Source organism: Mytilus trossulus, chromosome 4 (assembly GCF_036588685.1).
Source record: "Mytilus trossulus isolate FHL-02 chromosome 4, PNRI_Mtr1.1.1.hap1, whole genome shotgun sequence".
NCBI lineage: Eukaryota > Metazoa > Mollusca > Bivalvia > Mytilida > Mytilidae > Mytilus > Mytilus trossulus.
Genome location: NC_086376.1, coordinates 32,792,010 through 32,811,261, shown reverse-complemented (window position 1 = coordinate 32,811,261; position 19,252 = coordinate 32,792,010). Strand labels below are relative to the sequence as shown.

The following is a 19,252-nucleotide window of genomic DNA, read 5'->3' as shown; positions in this document are numbered from 1 at the left end:
CCATCTTTTTCTTGAAGTACCTGGTACATCATTTTATGATTGTTATCTCCCCTTGTATGTCCAAAACTTACTTTAAAAAAAGAAAAATTAGATTTGGTATTATTGGTAATAAAACAACTCTCCATCAAAAACCAAATATGGCTTGAATGTAACATGGAGTATCTAGTATAATTTGAAGTGTATTATTTTTCCCCCATTTAATTTCGAACCAACATTGGTGCTATTGCTGAAAATAGACCATAAAAGTAAAATGCAAAAACCGAAAAAAAGTATAATATTTTTAATACAATTATACTCAAGATTGAGAAAATAAGGTTGAAAAATCCATAGATTATCACAATCTACTGCAGATGACTCTTTATGAAGTTATTCATTATAATAACTGCTTTTTATCAGCTTTTTGGCTCAATATTTTGAAAGCTGTCTTAGATTGAAAAATAAAATAAACTTCAAAGATCTGCAACTTTTGTTGAACCTTTGACTTTTATCGCAGAAAGGTGACATATGGATAGTGATCTTGCGGCAGCAATGGTGGGGCCAGGGTGGCAGCTGCTGTGGAGGCATCAGCATTTACTTACTTTTTTAAAGGTGGAAGACCTGGATTCTTCATACTTTGTATATATATGCCTTATGTTATGAAGTTTCTATCAGTCATGTGTCCATTGTCCTTCACCTCATTTCCATGGTTCAGTGACTACTTGAAAAAAAGTTAAGATTTATTTTGTAATATTAATTTTCTGTTATTATGAGTAATAACATCTAGTATGTGCGTATCTTGCAAGGTCCTCATGCCTGTCAGACAGTCTTCATTTGACCTTGACCTCATTCCATGAATCAGTTAACAAGGGTTTTTTGGTCAACTGCATATCGCAGATACTTTAAGTTATAGGTTTCCTATAGTATGTGTAAGGATTGTAAGGTGTACATGTCCAACTGACAGGTGTCATCTGACCTTGACTTCATTTTTTTGGTTCAGTGATGTAAGTTAAGAGTTTGTGTTTTAATATTTTCATTCTAATACTTTATGCAATTAATCAACTTTTTTTGGTGTATGAAAATATTTCATGATGAACATGTAAGTCGGATCTATGTTTTATTTGACCTTGACCTCATTTTCAATCCTGGTATCTGATGAGTTTAATTTCATGGTTCATTTGTGTTTTGGTCTGTTTTACTTAAACTATAAACAATAGGTCAACTGTACTTGTATGGATGGATTGTAAGGTGTATATGTCTGCCTGGTAGGTACCATGTGACCTTGACCTTATTTCCATGGTTCATTGGTCAATGTTAAGTTTTGCTGGTTAAGTTTGGTTCTTAGATACTATAAAGATTAGATCAATGCAAGTATTAATTGTAAGGTGTACATGCCTGTCTCACATTGTTTCTGCAACCATGACCTTATTTTCATGGTTCATTGATCAATTTTTAGTGTTCTTGGTTAAGTTTGTTTTTTTGAAAATATAAACTTTACGTCATCTATATTTGGTGTATTGATGATTTAAAGATGTACAAGTATTTCTCGTTTGCTCTATCTGACCTTGACTTTTTTTAAATGTTAAGTTAACGTTTTACTTGAAGAAAAGCTTTATATTTAAGGCTATCAACATAAAATAATTGGGTAGTAAAGAAGGTGTGACATTTCAATTTGTGCACTCTTGTTTCAGTAAGGTCACAACACAAATTGCATAAAATGCATTCAAAACAGTTCTGTCAATTCCTTCATCCTGTATTTTCCAAACCTCATCCTACCTTTAACCTATGTTTGATTAGTAGTTGACAAATGATAATTAATCAGATTAAAGGGAAAATGTCAAATACCAGAAATAATGCTGTCCTAAAGTTTTATTTTGATCAAATTGACTTTGCATGTTATTGTATTGTTGAAAAAAATTGCAATTAATGAATACTTTTATTGCTAATTTTTTATTCAAACAATTTTCCTAATTTTCCTCAATGACAGGTACGCGTGGTTTTTCAGGATATATAAAATATCTTTCATATCCTGCCAATTTAAAATCGTAAAATCGTAAACTTTTATACTGATGATGTGTTATTGTCGACAAAGTCACAAATAAAATGATTATGGTACAACCAAGTTTGTGTCCTTTGAAACTAGCTACAAGATTGAAGAGTCACTGCAAATTAATATATCATAGTATGTAACAATGTGTACCATAATTATTATTCTCATCAAATATTTCAGGTAAACCAGTCATAAAATATTAAAGTGCATTTTGCTCTTTCACATTATAAACCAGAAAATGTTTGATGTGTGTACAATTGAAAAATGGAAAATACTGGTCTTCTTTGGAATAATATCTTATAACTTGACCATTTACCTTGTCCAAATTTTATAAATCTAAATGGCTTAAGGATAATCCAAGTATATTATTATAGTTTATGTAAAAAGAAATTAAAGGTGAGGTCTTCTATGTGGTGTATGTTGTACTTTAATATATATAATGCAAATTATTGGCTGCCGTCTAAATACATAATGTCTGTTTATAGTCTGTTTGAGAATGAATAGTATATATTAGTCTTTATAATAAGTGAATAACAGATTTCGTGTTCTGCTTTCAGAAAATATCATTTCTAATAACCCTCTAAAAGGTCTAGAGGGTATTTTGTTTAAATATTGTTTTTCTTGGTGTTCTTACATATCATCATGTGCCATTTATCTCTGAAATTAAAAAAAAGTATGTTAACATATGACTATATTAGTGAATCATCATAATTGTCCTTCAGCTATAGTGAAATTCAAAAACGTAATAAAACCTTTCTTCATGTAACTCATTAGTATGCATCCTATTTGTAGAATCATTTGTCTTTTGTTTTAGTCTGGCATTGCTGAATATGTTTTACTTCACCTTAAATCTTAATTTTTCTGTTATATTTGTATGCCAAAAAAACAGTTTTCTCTCCTCTGAAAATGCTCAAATGATCTCTATCAATGATAGGAACATAGTTTTAAATTCATGTTTGATTAAAATTTCATGACCAGCTTTGGATTCTAATGTTAATTTCAAATGATATGTTTTTTAAAATTTATATATGTCAATGAGACAGCAACTCAACAATCAAAATAATCAAGGGTCATCTATAGGACAATGTAGAGTCTTAAAAATAGACAGATGTTTATACAAATTATATCAACAGTTGGATCCCCTTTTTCACGATCAATACTTTGGAAGGTTGCATATGAATGGAACCACCAATTGAAAATTACTGGATCAGTCCCTGGTAGTAGAGTCCTTGTTCCTCTTTCACCCCAAATGCTTCAAGTTATTCAAAAAGACACAGATCAGAGACACAGAAAGTTGCTGTAAAATCTTTCAAAGCTATCTATATACCAATAGATATACAAATATTTTCTCTGTCTAATTATGTTTTTAATGTTCAACTCAAATCCTTTTCTATTCGATCCATCATCCTACTCAGAGCTAGTGCTCAAAAACGTGACATCGTTAAGTTTGTTTCGATGCTTTGACATTGCGGGATTTTTTAGAACACCAGTTTCGCTGAAATATACCGAGAGAAAAAAAAGGTTACCCCCTTATTTAACATCACCAAAACGGAAATTTATGTATCTGCAAATTATCAATTTCGAAATTTAAAACAATAGTAAAATACGGGTTGTATTGCTTTTCTAACAGCTGGTTTGTAAAAAAAGACAGCAATACTTCTTATTATTGCTCTTTCTTTTTTATTATTTTGCTTTCATTTTTTTCTTACCATTTGTGTAAAGTGCTAGGTTCTTACGCTAATAACTGGCATTTTCCGTCTTGACCCTGGGCAATATCTTGTAACATTATATATACGTAAATCAGTGCCAGTTTTCCTTTCCGGCAGTTGTTCATAATTGATTAATTTATTATAAGTAGCATTAATATTAAACTTACAATAAATGTGTCGAAAATCTTTTATAAGCTCATTTATACTGTTCTTTTTTTCATTTCAAGTTCACTGTCAAGGACAGTGTAACTGTTGAATAAAACCCCGAACATTATGATAAAGGAGTAATGTCTATTTTTACATATAGCCCTATAAACTTAGGAATAACATGTTTAAAATCCTTCAAAATTTGTCTACGTTTACTAAATGGCTATTTATATCGTCAAGGCCAAGCAAATGGTCACTTGTACCATTAGGTTTTAAAGTTCAAATGACAGCTGAAAAAAACTTGAGGACCTACCAGTAAAATTTAAACTTAAGACAATAAAAGGAGATGTGATATGACCAGAGATGGGTCCGATTACTTTCAATGTAATTGATTATATTACAATTACTTTGTCATTTGTACGATTAAATTAAATTAATGATTACATCATTTCTGAAAGTGTCTGATTAAATTAATGATTACATTGGCAACGTAATCATGACTACATCTGATTACAATGAATAAAAAAAAAAAACATTTTGCATGATGTGAATGACCGACAATCACAACTCCAAAATGAGATAAACAAAATTAAATAAGTTGCTTATGATATGTTTATCAAATCTATGTCGTTGGGTTGTTGTCTCACTGACGTATATCCCATAGTTTTTTATTTGTAAAAGAAAGTACAGTACATCTCGCAGTTCTATTGGTTTCATTATTTCCATTCGGTCGAAACAGAAACAACAAATTCTACTAAGCACGATGAGAAGCATTTACAGAATAATATCAAATATAGAAGGTTGAAAGGCAAAGTACGTTGCAATGTTTTATTTGAAAGTAAAAGACAGTAGTTGTTGATTTCGATAAAAGATTTCCAATTTAAATTTTACAATACCTCGATATATATAAGAAGATACAGTATGAGTGCCATTGAGACAATTCTCCATCCAAGTCACAATTTGTACAAGAAAACCATTAAAGGCCAATGTACGGACTCAACACGGAGCATTGGCTCACACCGAACAGCAAGATATAGAAGGTAAAAAAAAAGACTAAGATCAAATCCATTCAAACGGGAAAAACAGCAGTCTATTCTATATAAAAGACGAGAAACGAGAAACTCTGGTGAACCACATCAAAGAACGACAACTGGGCTGAACTTTTAAAGACAGGTGCAAACAAATGCAAACGTTTTAATAGGTACCAAACTACACCCTTATCTGGAACCATAGTGTAACATCACAAAATAGGAAGACGCACTATAAAATATCAATCGAAATGGCTTAACCGTCAACCAAAAGACAGATTAACACAAGTGAACATAAACTGAACGAATAAATTGAATCTATGACACAATGTAAATACAAATTGAAAATCAATAAAATAAGGGGTTATATATGTTAGACAATTTTAGAAAAACAACCACGACCTTGAACAAAATGCCGCCAAATAGAAGAATGTACACAGGTAAATGAAAATGATTTCTAATTAGGTATTCAGTATAAATGACAATAAGACAGCAATCCAACAAAATATAGAGAAAAAGGGCTACCACACATCAGCTCTTCTTTTAACAAGGTATTGAACACTGAAGGATATACGTAAGAATCTCTATATGGTGTCTACGACAGTGTTACAAACTCACGAAGTCGTCACCATCTGACTTTACTTTATCTATCAGTATGTTAAAATTACTATTCTTTTTGAATTGTTTCACATTTAGTCATTCTGTATAAGCTTTTCCGTGCGATACTTTTTATTGCTTGCTGTTGAAGACCTAAGGCATATAGCTGTTAAAAACCTCTTCCTTGTGTTTCTATATGTAGAGGTGAAGTTAAAGAAATTCTGCCTTTAATTTTGTTTTTGTTTTATGTTGTTTTTTTTTTAATTTTCTTAGCAAACATATTATTGGAATGGTATGTGAACATCTATTCCTGGGAATAAACGAATGATACAATATCAATATAATTCCTCTTCTGCTATAGCAATGAGAATGAAATAGAACTGGTTAACCAACGTGTTGTAAATGTCGAATTTGTTTACGATTCAAGGAGAATACAGAAGGTATACACAAATATACATGATCTTAATTAATCTTGATGAGGGTCTTTGTCTGGCTAATATAATTAAATCCACCTGTTTGTAGCTCAATAAATACAATGTGTACGTGACCTCTGAGTGGTATGATGTATTTCGTCATTGCAGTTTCATAAGATTAAAACGGGCTATTTTTGTTTCCCATTTGCTACCGTGTTTATGCCTTTAACATTCTGTTATTTCTGTTATGTATGACTCTTCTGATCTCTTGTTATGTTTGAATCTCCTGCTAACTGATTATTATGTCTGACTCTCCTGATGACTTGTTATCATGTGGCATTGTCCAACCCTTTTCTGCTCTCTGGTTAGCATACCTGCATCTCCAGCTCTCTGATTATCATACCTGACTCTCATGATGACTTGGTATCATATATGACTCTTCTGCTCTCTTGTTATCATGCCTGATTCTCTTCTTCTTTCTGGTTATCATGCCAAACTCTCCTATTGACTTGTCATCATGTACGACTCACTTGATGTCTGACTATTTCTCATGCCTGAATCTCCAGCTCTCTGGTTGTCATGTCAGACTTTCTTCTGTTATCTGGTTAGCATGCATGCATCTCAAGCTCTCTGGTTATCATACCTGACTCTCATGATGACTTGTTATCATGTATGACACTCATCGATATCTGGTATCCTGTTTTATATGATGTAGCATCTATGTCACTCGGAGATGTCTGGTATCATGTTATGTATCTCACTGATCGATGTCGGGTATCATGTCATAAATCTCACTGATCGATGTCTGGTATCATGTCATGTATCTCACTGATCGATGTCTGGTATCATGTCATGTATCTCACTGATCGATGTCTGGTATCATGTCATGTATCTCACTGATCGATGTCTGGTATCATGTCATGTATCTCACTGATCGATGTCTGGTATCATGTCATGTATCTCACTGATCGATGTCTGGTATCACGTTATGTATCTCACTGATCGATGTCTGGTATCATGTCATGTATCTCACTGATCGATGTCTGGTATCACGTTATGTATCTCACTGATCGATGTCTGGTATCACGTTATGTATCTCACTGATCGATGTCTGGTATCACGTTATGTATCTCACTGATCGATGTCTGGTATCACGTTATGTATCTCACTGATCGATGTCTGGTATCATGTCATGTATCTCACTGATCGATGTCTGGTATCGGCTGTTACTCACTGATGTATGGCATCATGTCTAACCCTGTTTATTGTTTGAAAGCCTTTGATAAATTGTCAGGATCAATAATATTTGTTGTTACATCATGTAAGAAACTGTCTTTTCACACAGCATTTGCGTTTCATATCGTTTCATAACAACTGATAACATGTCTTTCGTTGTCTGTTAAAATGTCCGATAATGTGTGTTATCTTGTGTCATGTCGAAAAGGCGGTCTGTTATACTGTTTTTATCTGGTATTACGTATGGTATTGTTTGTTGACTGGTATATTTCTGGTCGTTTTTAATGTATTTTAATTGAAACTGCCCCCAACCTTTCCTCACTGATTAAGTTTTCTATGTTGTATTTTGTATACTGTTGTTGTTCTTTTGGTCGTTTGTCCTTTTTGTCAGTTTAAGTAGGATATGTTTACCCATCCAGAGCACTCGAGATCAGCCCTTGTATTTAGTAAAGTTTGTGTTGCTCAGACAATAGTTTTCTATGTTGTATTTTGTATACTGTTGCTGGTCTTTTGGTAGTTTGTCATCTTTTATATTGCATCGCTATATTATTGAAAAGCAGTTTTATATCAAAATCATGATACAAGCACCCGGCCAGAAGAAATTTGTTCAGAAAAATATCAGATGGTGTTGACTATATTCTGTTTATGATCCTTTTGATCATATGGCTTCTTTGGTATTGATACATCCTTATAACTTTTAGAGTTTTCGGTGTATGTAAATTAATTAAAAAAAAACACCCACTAAAGGCACACTAAATTCACAAAGTGTTATTTTCATTTTTAATGGTTAGTTAAAAAACCCATTATGAATTATTAAGATGAGATATATATTCAGTCGATAAATGAATGTACTCTGGGTAAATTGATTCGTAGAGAGAGGTTACTGAACTATGGTTACTGACCTTAGAATAGGTCACAACAGTCATTGGACTAGAAGCAATGAGAAATGTCAGGGTCAGTTGAATAACGGATAACATATTGTATTATATAAATTTTATAGTTTGCAAATAATGACCCATAAGGTCAACTAAAGACCAAGGACCAGCATTTTGTGTTTTAATTGAGAGAGAAAAAATATTCAAGGATTTTTATGCAACAAAAAAAATCCTTGAAATAATGCAATTGAAGTAAAAATAAGAGACACGCTGATCGTGTTGCTATTTTTTTAGTCAGTGGGAGACAGTTTTTTGACGCGCATTAAGCTTACAAAGGACCAAGGACTTTTAATAATTAAAATGTTGTCAAATTAGTTGCTGGTCGCGTACGTGACAATATGGTGGTAAATAAGAAATAAAAAGGAGGATTTTGGTAGCTCCTACTAAATCAACTACATATATGACTTAACTTGACAAGTAATAGTAAGCTGGTAAACTTTAAAAGTTATCTCGAAGTAACTATATAATTCTTAAATAAAAATATTTCTCTAGAAGGTTAAGCTCCCCGTTTTTTAAATATGCAAACGACTTCAAACAACGAAGTTACATGTGAGCGTGCATTATTGACCTGTTTCATTTAAAATACGATAGTGTCTCTGATCAAAAGGGGGTAGCCCTCTACGCCAGAAGTGGCTAGAAGATCTTGTATAAATTAATTTTATTCATCGCACTTAAACATATGTAGACTTAAAATAAAGGCAATGGTCAGTCGGATTTAGGGAGCATGGTGATCGGGGTCCCTTTTTGTGGATTTTTTTTTTTTTTTTTTTTTTTTTTTAGGAAATCACTGAAGTGCGACTGGAGCGGGCCTATCTTATAGGCAGTCAGTGGGCCCTGTTATGAAAATTTATGGATCTGCCACTGAGGGTTTCTTTGCCGGGACTGGCAAAATAGAAAATATGCTATTTACCGGCTCTGATTAAAATATCTTAATTGAAGCAGGCAAACTAGCATATTTATATCGAAAATTTAGAAATAACTACTTTTTTTCTATTTTGCCACTGCCAAAATAAAATCACTATGTCCATATAAGGATAAGTGGTTCTAGCTATGAATGCAATTGGTAATCAGGGGCGGATTGAAGACAGGCCCCGCTTTTCAGGGAAAACATTTGGTTGATTATAAAGGAAATGACTAAAGCATGACTGGAGCGGGTCCTCTCTTAGGCAGTCAGTGTCCACCACTGGAAATTACCGAATTAAGAACCTTCTCAGTCATTAGAAAGTGCAAAATAAGTGCTGACAATATACATGACTTGTGTTAAAAAGTGCAAATTTTAGAAGAAACAAATGTTATTGTTTGCAATTACGACAGTAAACATGATGAAAGCATATATCAAGGGAGTCGTGAATTGAATACAAATGAAGTACTAGTTGCCAAAACACTCATATTTCAAAAACAGCAAGTCCCCAAAAAGGAAAGGCCACCAAACTTCGATATCTTATCAGACTAGAAAGTCCTCAACAAACCTTTAAATAGTTTTTCAAGTCAATACTTTTGTCAAAAAAATATGGTTGCCGTACCCTTTTGGTTTTGCTTTTTCAAAGATAAGCACAGCAAATCATGTCACCTTTTCTCCTGTATGTTTTTTTTTTTGGAAGAAAGAATGTTACAATGAGTAATTTGACTGTCATACAGTGAGAGGTTTAGCTAGATATAAAACCAGTTTCAATCCACCATTGTCTACACAAGAACATATCTGTATCAATTAAGGAATATGACAGATGTTATCTATTCGATTGATGTGTTTGAGCTTTAGATTGTGCCATATGATTAGGGATTTTCCATTTTGAATTTTCCTCGGAGTTCAGTATTTCTGTGACTTTTAATATGTATGAGTACAATATTAGTATTTGAAGCATCCAAGATCTCCAAGAATGTCAAGTTGTGTACTTTTAAATTGATTTACATTGACAATACATGGTCATGATGGTGTTATCTTATGTTCTTGATTTTGTGGTATTTGAATGTTACTTATTTCATACTGATGTTTCATAATTAATTATCATGTATGTGGTCTTAAATGTTGAATTTTGTACACCTTTGTGTAACTGTTTTACTTATTTGTACTTGGTCAGGAAAGTTTTCATTTACTATACTGTGTGTACTGTCAACTTGAAAAATTTATGTTGTTGGTGTTCTTCTCAGATTTTTATTTGCTAGCGTGCTTGTTTGAATTTTGTATTGTATATCTGATGAACTGTATGTTTGTGTTGCTCACTCAGTTTTGTCTGCAGAACAGAACTATAAACGTTCATACAAGTGGTTAGTTTAACTAGCTATAAAACTAGGTTTAACCAATCCATTGGCTTATCAAGGGGGGGGGGGGGCGTGTGGTTGGAACCCCCTCCTTTAACCTGGGTTAGGAACCCCCACTTTTTAAAATGGCTGGATCTGCCCCTGCAATCATTCACCTAAAAAATGCCTGTAATAAGTCAGGAACATGATTTCCATTGATTGATCAAGTCGAGTGTTTGAATTTGTAATGTTTTATTGATTTCCCTCTGGAGTTTTGGTATTTTTGTAAAGACTTTTTGTAAAATGTTGCATAGCCCAAATGTCATAGATAATGAGACAATTAAGAGGAGAAATTTATACAATGAAAAACAAAGGTTGCAAGAACCAATTTAACAAATATATACATATTGTTCAGTGAACACACAAGAGACACTAGTGAGGGACCTTTCTTGTCAACACAAATTAAAATAGCACAATACTATATGACCTTGACCTTGAAAGCAATGATATCTAAATCAATGGAGAATCTGTTTCAATGCAATCCAATATGCAATAATCAGGAGATGTCATCAAGAAACTTGCTTATTTCGGTCTATTTCAATAAATTTGACCTTGACCTTTAAGACAGTAAAATCCAAACCCATGTAAGATTCTAGAGTACATTCTATTAGGCAAAGACCAATCAGATAACCAGATTGTGTTGTTTCTGTCTGTTTAGTACTGGTCAAGACAATAACAAACAAATAAATACATTGTAACAACTTTTAATGTAAAATGCAATAACAGATCTTAATAGATTGTTCACACTTTTCAACAACTTTTATACAGCACACAGCTCCCATTAATATTGCAGTGGTAATTCAAAGTATATAGAAGAAATATATAAGTATATATATATAAGCATAAAATGATTTAAGCTACAAAAATGTATCACATTTTAAAAAATTTCTCTATGAGAAACACATTGTAATTGCAAAATGTAAATGGTTTATTTTACAAATGAATAAATAAGAACCTAATCAGAGGCACACTGAAACATCTCCTAACGACCACAATATGACAATAGGTGCACATGCATGTATTTCACAACTTCTAAAAGAAACCTAATTTTTGGTAGGAAAACGACTTTGCAGCACTAACATGCTAAACACTATAATTTGTATGAAAACCGATTCCCTCTTTCAAAACGTTTGGCGTCTGGCGGTTCATATGTTAAGATAATGCATGAAGCAAACTATGAGGTAGTGAGATTTCAGTAAGGAATAATCAGGGATTATCAAACTATTCATATTATAGCTCTGCATGAGTGAAAGTAACAAGGTTTAGAGATGCTACATGTACACATTAGTTTCACAATATTCAACGTTAGCAATAAATAAATTAAAACACAACTTAGTATATCTAACACACATACAACACATATACACACACTGTGACACAATCATTCAGTTCTACTTTTTTGCAAGTTATGTTTCACAAATAACTTTTGTACAAAAATATACAAAAAAATATATTCCTGCATTATAAACATGCCCTTATCAGAAGGCTTATGACTACATTGTAGACTTGTTCAAATAAGCTTTTCACTGTACATGGTTTAAGAAATCTTGCAAGATGACATGTATGAGTTACATGTACATTATGCATGAGTAAAATGATATGAACACATGTGCACTTTTACCAACATAACAAACAAAACAAGCTCTTGTAAATCAATACAAGTCACTGAAATATATATAGTCTAATATAAAATATTTCAAGAGTTGTCTGCCCTTTATACCCGTTTCTTAATGAATAATAATGAAACTGAAAAAATGAAGGTACAGGAAAATAAATGTACAAGATTTTACTACAATATTTGTATATTGTAATAAATAACTTTCAAATACTGGCACTGAAAATTCTCAAAACTACATGTAATCATATGTTTGATAGATATACGTTTATATACCAGTATATATATCATTTCAAGGATGTATAATATACGTCCTTGATCATGTATATTATTATATCTACATGTAGTTAGATAAAAACATGTAAAAATTTAAATAATACATGTATGTACATGCATATAAACTACATGTAAATTCACATTATACATCTATATCCAAAATATGTGATTTCAAAATGTAAACAGACCCACTTGTATAATGCCCAAGCAATTTCATTGGAGGTACTATGTACATGTATACTGATTGGTGGTTGAGATAAAACGACTTGACCACAGTGACACACATTTGTAGTACAATATTTTGTAAATCTCTTAAGAGAATCTTATTAATTTTTGATTTCAATGAACTTTAATATGCAGTACTGTACAATATACATTTTTGTGTAAATGTTCCACAATGGACTTTACATGTCAATGTACAAAATTCAAATACCTACATTGTACATGTAAATGTACTTATAACTTAAATGGAAATAAAATAACTCAAATTGATTTCTTTAAGTTAGAAAAAATGGTTAATTTACAAACATTTAGTATAATGAATCTTTTTTTTCGCAATGCTTGTCATACATAACTTATATTTTGTTTGTTAACCAACTCAAGGACACTGTTTGGCAGCTAATACATTGTTACAAAGTTGTTTTTTAAACTTCAGTCTGATATAAAGGACACTTAATATCAAGGACAGAAAAATCAATAAGCATGATTCATTCTATGTACACTGTACTTCTAACCTTCCAGTAAATCATATGGAAGCCAAAAAAACAGCTTTATTGATGTAAAAAGTGAAGGTGTATATGGTTTGTTTGGAAGACATCCAAGTGTGGTCACCACTGGTCAACAACATCTACATGTATAAACTAGGCAGTTATAACTTTGGGATTGCCAAATCGATGACAACTAACAGTAAACAGTACACGCACATTGAGATCTTTTAAATAACTTTAAATGACTTTATATTTCACAAAAATCAATTAAAATTCAATTTGCTATATGTACTGTAGCAAAGCAATATGCAAGTGTTAGCAAATTAATTAAGAATACATAATATACATCAGTAAGTCCTGAAGATAATGTAAAGGGGTTTACTGAGGGAAACAATATAATAATTAATAATGCATAATCATAATTAAAGCACAGATAATCTCAACTCTGCTTTTCAATACAAATTTGTCAAAATGAAAGTTGGTAATGAAACATGATGTATTATGCTAAGTTACATAAATTATGGCACTTTAAAACTACAAGTACATGAGAACATAGATTGTTTATGCATGTACATTTGTATGAAATGAGAAAAAAAATCAACTTTACTACTTTGGATTTGTAATATCACAAGCTGAAGAGCATGAAAATGTAAAAAAATATATGTAATTTTAGAAAATGGATTTAAATTAAAACCATGAGCAAATTACGGAATTCAAATACTTAAAATGATTAAAGCTTTATCCATTCATTATCTAAGAAAACAACCAAATATCTTTTGATATGATACATTTGCAGTGCTGTACTTGTACAGTATCTAAATTTTCATTTTCTTCGAAAAAATGTAATTTTTTCTTTACTTTGTCTAATATATATATAATCTCTATACACAAATAGCTTCACCAGTATGGTATTGTTGTATCAACCTTGTTCCATGCAGCGTATTCAGTCCATGAGTCAACGTTCGTTAAAGGTTTATCTTCTATTATTTGTCCATCTGGCACAAAACTGCTTTCAGAGCAAATTGTTATTTTAAAGTTTTCTCCTTTCCTGTTATCCCAGTACTGTTGCGAACTTGCTTCGAAACATACAGCAAATTCAACAACTGAATTTCTATCCAAGTCTGTGGGAACATCAAACTCAAACGAAAATGTGTCAATATTATTTGAAGTTGAAGGCTGACCTTGGAGGAAAATACCTTCAAAGTCTAAATAATTCTCCCAAGAATTAAATGTTACTCGTACAAATACTCTCTTTTCAAATGATATGTTTTTAACTTTTATTGTTCCCAATACTTTGTAATCTCGAATAATTACATTTTCAAGTGACACACAGTTCTGTTCTAAAAGGTCTCTAAATGCCAAGTAATCTGATGCTGGCTGAGGGAAGTTTATGACTAGAGGAGGCTGGTCTGAGACACCAGCTGTAGCACCTTGACGCACTGCCGCTAAAACCTCCTCCTTTATTTTAGGAGGAACATCTGATGGTTCAGTCATTATTTTAACACAAGCAAGTGCCATTCCTCGATGATCTGCAAAAGACACTTTCTTTTTTGACTTGCCTGGAGAAGTTGGTGGTGTGGGGGAGCATGAACCGGTAGAAGTTGATTCTTCTTCCCCAGAACTGTTTATATTTGTAATAATAGGTTTTAATTCTGGACGATTTTTTTTTTGATTACTTGATTCAGATTTCCGTTGCTTCAGAGCACATAAAGAGGATGCAATTGCTTCATCCTTGTATACATATCCATTTAAGCTCAGCCTAGTATTGTCCAAATGCTGAGAAAAGTTTAAGAATTCAAACGATGATGCAGGTGGACTAGAGGCCAATAAATACGATGTGAAATCAACAGGCATTGTTCCGAATTTAGCAAACGGAATCTGTGACTCCGACCTCAACATGGAGACACCTGTAATTAAACAATGTGAATTATGCAAAATCAAATATGTTAAAACTTGAACATGTTGAATAATTTACTGTACATAACAAAATTGTGTATTTCACTGGCTTTGTAATTGAAACTGCAGAAACTATTTTTTTTTCTCTCAAAATGTACATAATGTACTGCTTTCAGTGATAAATCAAACTTCCACATAGTGGGATCACCTGTGCCAGGAGTTGTTTCATGTTTTTGTCTTTGTGTCAATATCTTTTCTCTCTACAAATGTACTTCGTTATTTGGCAACAAGCTAGTGATTGATTTAGTTTATTGTGCTGTCAAATTTGAGATAATTCCTGTTATCCTTTGTACATGTATGTCGTTTGCATTATTTTTTTAAACAGAAATTTACATTGCATTAAATTCACATAATATAATAATCTGAATAGGTCTCTCTTAAATTGTTGATCACCACAGACAAAAATATTTTATAATAAAAGTTCTTTTTTTTGTAATTGATTTTCCACTGTGTACATGTAGTATACTGTAGAAGTACATTTACATGTAGCAGGTTGTATTGAACTGATCACAGTACTGTGACTCAAGCCCACACATATATATCAGCTGTTTAACAGATGTTACAAATGTATATATCTGTAAATTATTATGTTCTTACCTTGTTTGGCCTTGCTTATGAAATCAAACATAAACTCTTATTTATGGTTATTTTTTCTATCCTGCTCTTCTGTCGTATCTAGACGGCATGTATTATATGTATATATATTTTATGCAATGTACCGATCCTTTTTTTATAATCTGATGCTTACACAAATCCTGCAATACAAAATGTTCAATAATGAAATAGACAGTTCAGATGATGTGAAATAAATACATTGAATCGGTGAATGTACATATAATATTCCCAAGTGTTTTGAAATAATATGTTATAACTACCATTGAAGTGCTTCTTTGATTATCAATATCAATTTCATTTTTCTGCAGCTACAATCTGAAACTCTTAGCTGACAAGTTGTGTGATGACGCAAGAGCTCTTTATATCAAGCTCCAAGAAATCTAATCAATACACAGCCATTAAATCTATGCATTCCCTGAAGAACATTATGATATTGCACATAGTAGCATCTTATTTTTTTCTTTCAGTGTCTTATGGATTTACAAATGTAAGCATCGGTGGGCAATTCCTAATCAAAAGATTTTGCATTGTATAAATTAGAAATCCACTTTAACAAAACTGTACATAAAAATCACAATGGACTATATAGTCATGGTAGTACTATAATTTTAGAGGAAACTCTAATCTGAAGAATTCAATTCCATAAAATTTAATGTTTCACATGAGGTCATAGTTAACTGATGCAGTTTTCCATATCATTTATAGATTATGATTTCAATAAACCTTGGTACAAAATGTAGCTACATATACATGGATATTGTAGAATGAATTTACTCCTTTTCTTAAAACTCCTATGTACATTTGTACATGTACTAAGTGCGGTGTCAAAACATGTTTATTTTTAAAGTGTCAGATTTTACCACTTTTTTTTTTACCAATAACAGGATGTAGTACAAATTCAAGTTTGTTAAATATATATATTCCTCTAGAAATTTATGTTGAAAATCTGCATGATACATTTAGATAATATTGTCTTACAAAAATGAACTTATTATTATGTCATCAGTCACCAAACACATTCATCAGCTTATAAAACATGATAACTGTAAACATGCATGGCTCTTTTAAGTAATCATGATTACACTTGAATTTACTTTGTAATTGATTACATGTACATTTATACCATTACTTATAATAAAATGCATGGTTACTGATTACATTGTATGTGACTGCAAAATGTAATCAATTACAGCTGATTACAAATACCCCATGTCTGATGCATGCATTGAATACATGGTTATTTAAAGCCTGTAAAGGGTACAGTTTATACATAAATGTGTAAATTTTGATGATGCAATACCTCTGTTATTTCAGATTAACTGTCCACTCCTTTTTGTTTTGTTTCAATTTTTTTGTGATATCATATCTTTTAGCTATTGATTACATGTAACTTTTCTATTAAAAGGCCACTGATTGGAATTATGAAGATGGGTCCTAAAACAAATCTTATTTAATCTCATATACCTGTCCCAAGTCATTGACATCTATATTTAATTAAGGTTTCTTCATTTTGAGAAGTTGGTAGTTGCAGACCTGGAATAACGATTATTCAAACTAAATCACTCGTATTCCTATCAAATTCAGCATATATTGTAACTTTATACATAGATGTAATACCCATGCTTTATGTAATAATGTTCCAGTGTCCAGAATTGGACCGAAAATCATATCAGGGACTGGGGAATCTTTTAAATTTGCAAAGGCAGATCCAGGGAGGGGGCCTTCCTTTCGTGGGATTTTTTTTTATTAATTTTATAGGGAATCAGTGAAGCAACCCTTTTGAAAAGTTTTGAAACTGTGATTTGGGATGGTAATAGGTTTCCAAAATTTTTTGTGTTTATTCATTCACCAATTTCTGATGGAGTTGGGGAAATAGTTAAATTTGATCTGGAATATATAAGGCAATTTCAACAGGGGAGAGGACAAATGCTACATGTGTATATGAACAAAATCAAATACATTATTTTTTATAATATTGAGGGTCGTCGCGTGAACAGGAACTCACGCTTGTGACCAATACTGTACACACTACACATCCTATTAAAACAATTTAACTTTCTTTGAAACATTTAACATTTCTACAATTTACTTACTGTATCACATGAAAGAGAAAATCCCAACTGCTCATATTCATTCCTGTACCTTCTTACACGTTTTTTCGAACTGACAGTTCATTTTTATTTCAATCGACCTTGACCATGAATTTTCATTCAACAAAGTTCACGTGCCCAGATCTAAGACAGCCAATCAAATAAGCCATACAAAGTAACAGCCAATCAAATTCCTGTAAAATAACCTGATCTGATCATCATAGTGGTGATAGTGTGCATGAGATTTGCTGATCAGCTGTGTATTTTCAGCTATCCACATAATGTCAACAGACACAATGCAGCGAACAGTACAATCCTACAGTATAAAATTTCATCCAGATAACCTACGTTAGAAATAAACTTTATAACGAAATTTGATTCCATTTCTAAGAAGGTGCATGTTAAAAACTTGTGTTAATACAAAGTTGGAAAGTCCCTAACAGTAAAGTGTATATATAGCTGACCCAGTAGTTTGATCAGTGATTTCAGCTGACTTTTAAAATTTGACGACATGAGCGTTTCTCTTATGGGGTTTAGAAAAGCCTTGAGCCATACACATGTATCCTTTTGGCGACATGAAATTATCTCTTGACAAAACTAAACATTTTCAAGAATCAAAAGCATGCAGGTACTTGTGAACAGGACTTTTTTTAAACCTCCCCCTTTTCTTCTTCTTTATTTGGTTTTCTATTATTTTTTTAATTTTCGTGGCAGGTTATTTATAACAAAAAATGTTCCGTTCCCAAGAACCTTAGCAAACCCATTTTCTAAACTATCAGAAACAAAAACAATTAGGCTATCTATTTTAAAAAGAAAAATGCGGAATATTTGATAATAACAAAAGTAAGATCGATCATGGCTGTTATTGGTGCTGTGGCCAGATCAATTTAGAAAAAAAGTTATATAAATCCTTAATTGGCTGTGGTATTGTGTTTTTTTCTTCGACTGGCGATTTAGGCAGCCCCCATGGTATCACTGTCTCCCTCACGATACTAAATTAGTTCAACAACAAAAAATGGAACGGAAAGGACCATGACGCTCGAACGGCCAGACCGGTAAACACCTTCAATTGACAAAAAATTGTCCTCAATTATCAGTATCACTGGACATTTAATTCAGAAAACCGTTAACGGGTTTAAAAAAAAAAATGCCCCACAACTTCAAAACCGATACTGTATATTTAGACGGTTAACTGACGGAGACTATCGCGTATTTTCAGATGAGGACAGCAGCAAAATCGCTGTTACTTAACTTAATGTGATTTGCTGTGCATGTATTTATTTTGTTTCATGGATGTATACCCCATACCCTTCGATTTACTATCATCTATTGGTCCCAGTTATAAGCGATTAGTCCTACTAATATGCATACAAAATTGAGCCGATAATTTTTAAAGATGAAACAAAAACTGAACAGCCTAGCCAATACTTGCAACAACCAAAAATAACTACATATATTAGCAGCTGATATGGCTTACCTTGTACAATTGACCATGCCGATCATAAAGTAGAAAATATATAAATAGAGTCAATGTCCTAATCACAGATTATGAGCAGTTGATATATCTTACCTCGGGCAATGACCACAAAATCGCTAAATAAAGA

General features: G+C 32.2%; 1 protein-coding gene across 1 annotated transcript; it reads right to left on the bottom strand.

Moving 5' to 3' along the window:
- Positions 1-11,077: 11,077 nt before the first annotated feature.
- Positions 11,078-17,858, bottom strand: LOC134715140 (protein phosphatase 1 regulatory subunit 3B-like). The gene is made up of 3 exons (XM_063577087.1): positions 17,652-17,858; positions 15,541-15,698; positions 11,078-14,894 (listed from the first exon to the last, which is right to left on the bottom strand). Exons 2-3 carry the CDS (start codon positions 15,569-15,571, stop codon positions 13,885-13,887), a joined length of 1,041 nt encoding a protein of 346 aa, XP_063433157.1. The 5' UTR covers positions 15,572-15,698; positions 17,652-17,858; the 3' UTR covers positions 11,078-13,884.
- Positions 17,859-19,252: the final 1,394 nt, after the last annotated feature.

What these genes read in the sequence shown, in the direction of transcription:
- LOC134715140 (XM_063577087.1), bottom strand. Translation starts at nt 15,571, where the DNA reads ATGTTTGATTTCATAAGCAAGGCCAAACAAG. An exon ending in CATAAGCAAGGCCAAACAAG is followed by an intron (nt 14,895 to 15,540) that starts GTAAGAACATAA and finishes GTTTAATTACAG; the next exon opens with GTGTCTCCATGTTGAGGTCG.